Raw genomic sequence first — 10,176 nt, 5'->3', positions numbered from 1 at the left:
CCAGACAAGCAGGTAGCAAGGATTTTGGGAATCAGCTTATATAGAAAATTACCAACACAGATAGGCCGAAACTTATCTAGGGTAAGTGCCTCCTCAACTTTTGAGATTAGTGTAATGAAATTATTGTTAACCCCCTTGGTGATGATGCCATCAACACCATATATTAATGAATAACATATACAAAATAGATATACAATATACTGATATATACATATTGTTTTTCCCATTTTTGGCAGATCTAATAATTTATACATTAAGAAACAGTTAGTAAATATAGAAATTTTACGTTTTCTTTTTCTTTCCTGGAAGGATAGGATGAATTTGCAGCCGCCTGTTATATGCCTCATTGAAAAGAAAACGAGTCTGGAACGCTGATATGATTGGAAGCCATGCCAATATGGCTACTGGTGCAAAAAGTACAGTACCCATTCCATAGTCATATGATTGAGCAAGGACTAGCACCAACTGCCATAATCCAGAATCCTCTATCAGAGGCCTCACAGCTTGTGCAATCTGAAAACAACCCAAATAACTAATCAGAGAGCCAGTATAAAAAAAACAGATATCATTCATTTTACTATTTCTTTAACAGAACTTACCAATAGCAAACCCCATCCTGTGGGTATAAATGCGAAACAGCACACAACCAAGTCCATCACAGAAAGATCACAGATAAAACAAAGAATTATTATAACAGCCAGTACACCCAAGAAAAGAGCTGCTTTAAGAAGCCTGAACAGAAATGGAACACTAGCACCAAGCCGTTGCCTCCCAAAATTTACTGCCTGCGTTGGTTTTGGAAATAGTGTTAATGAATGAATGAAGATATCTACTATCAAGTATAAACAAACTGGTGATTCCTTTTTACAAGAACTGTAGATGGTGAACAATATTTACAAGAATTATACCATTCCATACAAGTAAAAGGTTAGGTCTACCAGGGCAAATGCCCAGGTTTGAGTCTTGAGGGTGGCCACTTTGCACAACATATGCCGAAGAGAATAGATCCCAGCACTTAGATTATAGACTAACCAACCTAAGGAACGAGATTGTGGTGCCTCGGTAGTTAGTGCCTAAGTAGTTCCTTGACACAATAAAAATGATCACTCCTCTATTACTTATCAACTAAACACTGAGTTATTTTATGTATGTTTGACTAACTATAAGCAGCCTTACATTTATAAACAACTGCCTGGAATGTTACATCTATGCAAAAGGTCAATTAAGCATATCATAGACAGCTTCTCAAACAAGGAAGGGTGAAATTTACCTTGACTAAGAGGACCACTGCAGCAATCACAAGCCAGGAAAGTAGATAAACTGGAAAATTTTTGTTATCATGTGATATGTCAAGGTGATAAACCAGTCCATACTGGTAAATGAAAAACCGCAGAGAAAGAAGTATTTCAAGTATCCTAGCAATCATGCCTGAATGTCGAAGATGATTCTGCTCAGCTTCCCACCAAGATTCCCAGCTCTTATCCTGCTGCACACCTATATTACCTTCATTCTTAATCCAGTTATTCCAGTCCTTCCAGTCTTCCATGATCTTCCCCCAATTAAATCCAGAAGGGTTAAACAAAAATGGTGCAAACAGCCAGGTAGCCACCATGAACCAAATGAAATATGTGATTAGCACATATGTCATGCTGCTCATATAAGATCGTCTAAACAAATTGTAAACAATTAACAAGAGCAGCAGCTCAAATCCTTTCACAAAGTGGCTACGGGAGTATAACCTATAGTTTTCAGTGAAGCTCGCATGGGACACCACAACTTTACGGCCAGTAGGTCTGTACTTGGCACCCCCATGAAGAATTGTTCGACCATAATAGTGAGATCTTGTTCCGAAGGAGAAAGTGAAAAAAACAGAAGCCAACTGCAACTGCATAAGAATAAAATCCTTGAAGGCTGTAAAAAACCCTCTCTCCAGTCCAATCTCCATCACCATTGGTAAACCTGTTAAGAGTCCAAGCTGGATGAATGACTGGGATGCAAGAGCTGTTTCCAACGAATCTATGTTTTGCATTCTAGCCTCAAGAAGGAATGCTCTCTCCAGTCCACTAAGAATTAGGTATAGCTGCCCATAGAGGAACACATAAATCCCGATTACTGATAGCTGCACAATTTTGACAACAGAAAACAAAAAGGAAAAAAGAAAGAAAAAAAGGAGATTATGTAAACAGAATAAAAAAATATAATAATTACAACTCAACTGCATTATATGAAATCAAAACAGGTAACAATTATTAATTATTATAAACTAGAGAAGAATAGTGGAACCAAAAAATGTTACTATGAGGTAATCTACACCACTAATTCTTAAAGGTCCGAATGCCATTTTTTTTTATGTGAAAACTTGAAAATTGCTATATTCTGGGCTTCCCATGGAATTCTATAAGAAATGATACATGAGCAGTTGCGAGCAAAAGAACATTCAGGTGATGCTTCATTCATAAACAAGTCTATTCCACACAGACTTTCACATCCAAAAATAATTCATGTCCTTCTGGGAATCTTCTCTACCCTCTCAAGCTCCTCTACTTGGGTCTTTTTTGTTCAAAATTTCTTAATTAAACAAGAATGCCAATCAAAGAATTTGCTGGGTGACAATCTGTTCAGACTGAACTAATGGCTGAAACCAAACTGCTAATACAGAAATATGGAACATGAAAAACATCCATATCGATTCTCTTTGAAAATATAATAATGCTACTTTCATGGAGGAAGATAACAATAAATGAACAGAATACCAGGCTATTGAAATAAAATCCCACAGTTGTAAAATAACAGGATAGCATCCGGAAAAAATCAAATCGACGTCCAAGGCGATATATGTCACGGCTTTGAGTTTGCTCGCTGTTCCCATTTGTTATTTTAGCTTCGAACTTGGAGATTTGGTTTAGCCCTACATCCCGCCCTTTGCCAATTTGTATATACTCATGGTATGTAACATATCCCTGTCGTAATGTGGAATTAAATCCTACAAGAAAAAAGATGGCCATTAACTGCTGATAAGGCTAAAAAACATATTTTATAAAATTAAAAGATCAAAGCTACTAACTGATACCAGCAAACACATCCTCTGTCAAGTTAATGGTCTTTGATGCTTTGCTTATGCCACCTCTTGTTAAGTGAAAAACCCTATCAAATAAATCCGGATGGCCATAATGGAATCGCACTCTGATGCCAGAATAATGTCAAAGAAAAAAAACAAAAATTTGTATAAGTATTAGCACTTCCTTTAGGCAATTAACGAATATCACACCAATGTTTCAACATAAAAATGATAGAAATGAACAAGAAAGGACAGAGACAAAATCAAAGGGCCATAATGCAATTTCAAATGATTGCTGTTCCAACATCAACCAAATATTTATGACTATGAAGATCATGTACTTTTTCCAATCTCTTGGGCCTTATGTCTAGAAAATTAATAATATTTGAACCTGTAGATAGAGTTCATTCCTTACCTCAAAGGATTGGCTAGAACCCTTTGACCAATGGTGACAAAACTAGTCTCTTGGTATGACATGAACCAAGCCAAAGACGAAACACTGCATTTAGAAAGACAAACTTATGAGGTTACTAGAGCACACATTCAAATTTAAACTTACCATGTGTATGAATTTGTGTGTATATGAATGTAGATTGTTAGCCGTATACTAGTCATTTTCTCATATTTTTATCCTCAGTTAGATCATTGAACTGGGCTTCTGTCTCATACAATTTAGTGTGCATGCATTTGAGTTGTATGCATAGTTGTCAAGGCGTCGCCTAAGCGGCGCCTAGGCATCCAGGCACCTTGTTCGACTTGGGCGCCTTGGTCGCCTAGGCAGGCGTCTTGGATGCCTTGTCCGCCTAATTGGTGTCGCCTTACTTTTAACCCCTTTTCACCGCCTTGGGTCGCCTAGACGCCCTGACAAAAACTCTAGCTTCAAGTTTGCCAAGTTTTCCAGAGCCATGCCTAATACTCTTGGAACTTACTCATCTTCAATTGTTAAGTATCAAATCTAGAATAGATGAGTCTGGGTCATTAAAAAATTGGCATTTTTTTAACCATTAAGCACCATTCATCATCACTAGCAAAATTTGGTCTTCTCCCAACCTTTTGGGGTGGGGTTCTTGTGAGTTTCTCATCTGCATCATATCCTTGTGTAAAAATCTAAACTACATGGTAGTTAGAGAAGCAAGAACCTAACCTTCCTGTGAATATATGTTCCCTCAAACCAAGGATTGTAGGAGATCGTAGTCCATTGTTCCGATGAAATTCTTGCAGAACATTTCTTATCTTGAGGGCTTCTTCCATATAGTTATCCTGTCAAACCATTGAATAAAAATTAATAAAAGTAATTGATATTTAAGAATACAATAAAGATCATACTTGGTTCATATCGATTGTCTGTACAGCATCACCACGTGTGAATATTATGGCGTGGTTTTGATTCTCCGGTTTTCCCTCACCAATATTGGGTGGACCAGGAAGTTTAACACGATATATTTCCTGCAGAGGACCACATCCAATATATCATAAGATTGATAGAAAAAACAAGCTTTAATAGAATGAAGGTATTGGTAGAGGTATATGACTGCTGTATGCAAAAGAAATGCAAGTAGTAAGAGAACATACTCATTTAAATAGTTATACTGATGCATTTTTAACAATGTAAAAGTATAATAGGAATTTAATCGTGGCATGGTAAGGATCCTATACCACCCTGCCTAGAGCAGGACAGTTTGACTAACATTCAAAATACTAGTTTCCTTAGAGTTCTTAATTCCTACAATCTAAGCCATTTTTAAAAGAGTTACACTTTAACCTCATGTTCAGTAACCTCAAATGTACGAAGGATATCCAGTCAAAAGGACAGTGCAGAAATGAGGTTATAGAAATGCACAATTTAGTAATAAAGATGAGAGATGATTTAAGAACAAACACAATTTAAGTTGCAATGTTTTAAAAGGAATTTGGTGATTTTTTTTCACTTTGTCTTGATGTTATTATCTTCGAGCTGTCAAGCATTCTGTAAGGCATATACTTTGCAGGATTTTTCATAATGGTGTAGCAATGGAGCATTATTTTCTTGAAGTATGAATATAAATGAACAAGAGGTTAAGATTAATGATCAAGAGATACCCATGAGTAATGGCCCTTGAATTATTATCTACAATTATCAAGTTATATTATGACCATCAAACAAAAGGATTGTGAATAGATAAAAGCAACGGGTATTCTTCAAGAGAGGGGGGGGGGGGGGGGAGCGGGGGGGAGGAGGAGTTTGAGCATAAGCATGGAAAGCATTAAAAAGTGGACATACAACTCCATCTAATGCTTCTAAATTTGGTTTCTCCTTTAAAATGAAAATAAATTGTAATATTTAATTCTTCCATTTCTATAACTTTCATTAATGATAATTAATTTAGTAGAAAATTGTTTGAGTAAACCTTGGTTAAACTATAAACACCCGCAGATCCTTCTACAACTTAGAAAGCACAGATATCCTCATCAAAGAGTGGGGGATGGGTGAGGGTAAAATAACTATTTTGAACTTTTACCTGGTCCAAATTATTGACTGCTTTAACCAATATCGAGGAATAAATCTTTTGAGACTTGTTTCCAATCTCTTCTTTCTCCTCAACATAAGCAACACGCAAAGATGGATACCTTTTGATAATAGGTGCAGAGCAGTATCATGAGGTTTTTCAAAGTTTGCCATAAAAATGAAAAACTTCCAAAAGATTTTGTCTAAGGATTACCTTATCATCAGGGCAAGAGTATCATGTGCACGAGGATCTCCAGAAGATTTTTGCGATCCAAACATTTGACAAGAGATGACATATGTGAATTTCATATCTGCAAGTGCATCTAGTTGAGCTGATAATGAGCGTGGACTATTTCTCTTATCAAGTCCCCTTTCAATAGCATTATAGTCTTCAAACATTTCTGGTTTTGCAATATTTGCCACCCAACAGTAAATAATATCAGTGAACATTGGAGAGAGGAATTAATTTCATTAATGTCAAGTAGGCTGTAGTATTATAAATAAATAATTCTGGAAAGAGGAGAAAAAAGGGTAAGAGGCTTCAGGATATTCTCTCACTAGAGCAAAGATAGGCAATATAATGATGGGGTTGCAGACAGGAACAGGTAATATACTTATGAAATTCTTGGGTGTAACTCACCTTCATCTTTAGCCATGTCAAGGAAAGCTTGCAGTTTCAAGGCCTCCCTATAGTACATCATTCCTCTAACTGTTACAATCATCAAAGAAAAACTAAGGTTGGATTCAAGGTGAATGCCAAATCTAGTGTTATCTTAGATCAGAGTTTAACACAAGAATCGTTGAAGCCTTTTACTTCACCTGTTCTGCTCAGTGTTTGTCCACGAAAAGAAGCCCAATTTCGAAGCTCTTCAGGCTTGTTTTTTATTAACTCATCCAATTCACATCCCATGCATCCTTCACGTTCCTGGAAATTTGTCCACTCATCTGGAATAAAGGAAAGTAATAATAATGTTCAAGTAGCAGTTGATCTCAAATGAAAGGAATGGAATGATCAAAAGGAATTCTATTTTACTATACCTGGATATATCTTTTGCATATAGAACATGATGGAAACAGCTTCCTGGCTTGAAAAAAGCTCGTCCATTGAAAATTTAACTTCTTCCATGTAGTGTGGTGTCATAACACTGACTCCCAAAGAGAATTAAGTTAGACCAAGATAAAACTTATGGTCCCAAAAATATCTCTCCGTAATAAAGATGATCAAATACCTTAACAAGCATATCTGTTCTATGGAATACAAACAGGGACCTTGTTTTGTGTTTCTCATTTGCTGAACCACTGGATCAAAGTCTTATCTAATAGCCGATTAAGGGAGTTTAGGGATAGAACCCAAAGGGTTGGTTGGAGAGCTCATATTTTGGAAAAAAAAATTCACCTTCAGGTGGCATTCAGTACAACAACAACTCAGCCTTCAGGTGGCATTCAGTCAGGAAGATATATGCAAAACAAACAAATATTTTTTGGAGAGTTTAAATAAGAAAACAATTTCAGCTGTAGGCATTTGGTTGGGAATCTTTATATAAGTCCATTGATCCATGCTAGAGAGAGGAAGGAGGGTTAAACATGTAAATCTCCATCTCAAAAAACCGATCTGATGGGAGGAGGGTGTTCACAGGTATATTAGGAAAGGGATTTCTCACTCACAATCAATGTGGGATTAACACTCCCCCCTCACATGTAGGTGGGTCAGAACCACCGCACCACGTGGAGCATAGTTGTCAAGGCATGGCGGAAGAATGTAGCCAGACAGAACCGGAAGGGAAGCAGGACTTAGCCTGCTCAGATACATGTAAATCTCCAACTCAAAAGACCGGCTAATGAGAGGAGGGTGTTCACAAGTATATTACGAAATGGATTTCTCACTAAGAATCGATGTGGGATTAACAAAACTAACCTGAATGACAGCATATTGTGAACTTTTGGAGCAATAGGCATATCCATAAAAAGAGAAGTAGCAAAGAATGAAATACGCCTCTTAGCCTCTAAGTTCACAGGGATTTCCAAAGCTGTCTCCTTGACAGTAAGAAGCAGAAACAAACGTTTGGTCTGCCAAAAATAAAAATTCATAGATAAGTGCCATATATTTCAAATTAAGAGAGGTTAATGTCTTCATGAATGAGAAGCTTACCTGTTCCTTCATAGGGTTATCATCTGGAAATGGGAATCGGATAGCAGGATTTCCGTGACTTGATACAAATAATTCTGGTTTAACCCCCGTGAAGAAATCTTTTTCCTCTGATTGGTAGCAGGGGAGCAAATCCAATATGCTGTATGGAATCAATGTATAAATCTTAGTACAGTGCAAAAATGACTTGGTTTGAGAAAGGAGATAGAGTTTGAATGTTACAAACCTGGATCCATGAATCATCATATCCTTGGTTACAACTTCAAAGATGTCTTGCAGTACTTTCACTACTTTATCTTTGTGACATGCTTTGTTCTCAAACTTGAAGATTTATCATATAAAAAGGGAAATATCACTAATGTTCAAAACAGTAAAATAAAAGGCAGCAGAAATTGAGACACGAGATTCAGTTAAGGCAATTACCAGAAGACTAACTAGCTCAATAAATGTAGCATGTAGAGTTGGTAGCTCACTCATCTTGAAGTCCATAAGTAGACTGGATCTGCAGATGCTTGTTTCTACTTCACCTATTATCTCCGAAAGAACCCTGATAATCAACACATGTAACAACAGAACAGACTTAAAGACCAAAAAAAATTTAGATCAGACAATGTGATGGCTCTAAAATAAGAGATTGTGTGTGGAGGGGGGGGGGGGGAGCGGGAAGAAAATGAATCAGTGAAACCAGAGAATAATATAGAATCCAACACTAGTAAATAGAAGCATAAAAACTGATTAGAATATGCTTCTCTACCTTTTCTCTAAATTACCAACAACAAGAAAGTCAAGGATATCTTTGAGCAACTCATAGCACTCCTTCACAGCACAGTACATGTAGCTGTTCTTTTTCATCTTTTTTAACAGATTCTCATCCTCTCCAATGAAATCTCTTGCCATGCTCAATGCTATTGAAAACTGACAAGTGCAGGAAGGGATGTTTAGACATGGAAGGAAGTAGGGTAAAATCAAACCTTACTGAGAAATGAATACAATACCTCAGTTGCTAGAAGAAAAACAGGCCAACGGACCAGGCCAGAGCTTAACTCTGACGATAAAGGTATAGTCATCAAATCCATCTCTCTGTTGACAATTAAACATATTTCTAGTGAGTTTCTTGGTAGTGGATGATATATATCTTTAACAATGAACTAACTCTTACCTGTTGCTTATCAAGTCTTCAGAACGAAGACTACTGATAATTTGGTTCCATACTAAGGCAAATTTAGCAAAACCACTTTTCTCATTTTCTGAGGCCTGAGATAATAGCAGCTCAAAAGTTAATGCAACAACTATGAGGATCCTGAATAATTCAAAAAGTGAAAATCACTTTATCAGAAATATACAAAGCATACCTTATGGAATTTGGGCCAGAAGAAATTTTTTAGTCTCCTCTTTCGTACATTTTTTGATGAGGGTGGAACAAGGCGAAGGCTGAAAGCAGAAGGCAATAGCTGGAATCTACTTCTCAGCATTCCCAGTGTACGTATCTATATGGAGAAAGAAAAGTAAGACAACTGCCACATGATCACTCAGATAAAAGGGACAACTTCACTCAGATAAAAGGGGCAACTTACCTCACCAAGATGGCGTAATACGCCAAAAACTCCACCAAAGATTGTACAAAAAATAGAGTACCAAATTTGTGTATCCATAAAATACACCTGCATGAAAAAGAATCCATACTTGTCAGGTCCGGAAGCTTTTTGCCAAAGAAATATAAGAAATAAAAGAAATTACATGTCTGATATCTTTTGAGAAGGTTTTGAATTTCTACTTCATGATTTCTAGTTGATGTTGTGGACCTACTTTAACGTTGAAGGGTTGTTGATATAAGAGATGGTATAAGAAAAAGGACACCAAGCCCTTACAATAAATGAAAAACTTACAAGTATAACGGGAGACCAAACAGCAATGATTGCACCTGCATTGCTTTTCACTGAAGCAAGATATTCTCAAAGTTAGTATATCAATTTCCATTGGACCAACTTCTAGTATTGATACGGGTTGAATGCAAAGAAATGAAGCCTACCTTTAGGGAAAAGTTCATGCCATTCATATTTGCTCACACTAATTCTCATGATCTGCTTTGTTGGTTCCACAAGTGGTTTTATCTTTATTTTCCCGAAACCCCGACAGAAAAAAGATTAAAAAATGTAAGATTGCTATCGTTTTTATGTCTCCGCAGGTGAATAAGTCAATGGAACACATGGAACTGGAAAGATAAAATTGAATTAAAGACAAAGGGAGTAACCATTTTTACATTTACAGATTCACGGTTATTCTTTCTCCAATAAGAATATATCAGTATTCCAGTATACAGAAACAAAAGAACTCCTCCAGAATCAATAGACAGGAAAAACATCCTCAAACTACTGAGCTTGAAAACTACAGTAACTTTACCTAGTCCTCAATTGCCGTAGCAAAGAAATTTTAAAACGGTCACATTATATCAATTATTACAATAGTGGTTGTATTGCTTGTTTAATA

At 36.6% G+C, this 10,176-nt stretch overlaps 1 protein-coding gene across 2 annotated transcripts in view; it reads right to left on the bottom strand.

The window, feature by feature from the left end:
• Nucleotides 1–207: 207 nt before the first annotated feature.
• Nucleotides 208–10,176, bottom strand: part of LOC122640881 (putative callose synthase 8) — a 65,353-nt gene continuing 55,384 nt past the window's right edge. For both annotated transcript variants that reach the window (XM_043834149.1, XM_043834150.1), the window contains 24 exons: nt 9,719–9,800; nt 9,576–9,625; nt 9,264–9,350; nt 9,042–9,176; nt 8,849–8,943; nt 8,685–8,769; nt 8,444–8,604; nt 8,113–8,236; nt 7,916–8,010; nt 7,693–7,831; nt 7,459–7,610; nt 6,582–6,688; nt 6,363–6,488; nt 6,184–6,252; nt 5,758–5,944; nt 5,557–5,665; nt 4,385–4,504; nt 4,203–4,318; nt 3,474–3,557; nt 3,071–3,183; nt 2,754–2,983; nt 1,271–2,119; nt 600–785; nt 208–513 (listed from right to left, as the gene is read on the bottom strand). In XM_043834149.1, the coding sequence (XP_043690084.1) occupies nt 283–513; nt 600–785; nt 1,271–2,119; nt 2,754–2,983; nt 3,071–3,183; nt 3,474–3,557; nt 4,203–4,318; nt 4,385–4,504; nt 5,557–5,665; nt 5,758–5,944; nt 6,184–6,252; nt 6,363–6,488; nt 6,582–6,688; nt 7,459–7,610; nt 7,693–7,831; nt 7,916–8,010; nt 8,113–8,236; nt 8,444–8,604; nt 8,685–8,769; nt 8,849–8,943; nt 9,042–9,176; nt 9,264–9,350; nt 9,576–9,625; nt 9,719–9,800 (3,732 nt within the window). In that variant the 3' untranslated portion in view covers nt 208–282. The remainder of the gene's footprint in view (nt 514–599; nt 786–1,270; nt 2,120–2,753; nt 2,984–3,070; nt 3,184–3,473; nt 3,558–4,202; nt 4,319–4,384; nt 4,505–5,556; nt 5,666–5,757; nt 5,945–6,183; nt 6,253–6,362; nt 6,489–6,581; nt 6,689–7,458; nt 7,611–7,692; nt 7,832–7,915; nt 8,011–8,112; nt 8,237–8,443; nt 8,605–8,684; nt 8,770–8,848; nt 8,944–9,041; nt 9,177–9,263; nt 9,351–9,575; nt 9,626–9,718; nt 9,801–10,176) is intronic.

This window comes from Telopea speciosissima, chromosome 9, assembly GCF_018873765.1.
Source record: "Telopea speciosissima isolate NSW1024214 ecotype Mountain lineage chromosome 9, Tspe_v1, whole genome shotgun sequence".
NCBI lineage: Eukaryota > Viridiplantae > Streptophyta > Magnoliopsida > Proteales > Proteaceae > Telopea > Telopea speciosissima.
This window is presented reverse-complemented; position numbering and strand designations above follow the sequence as displayed.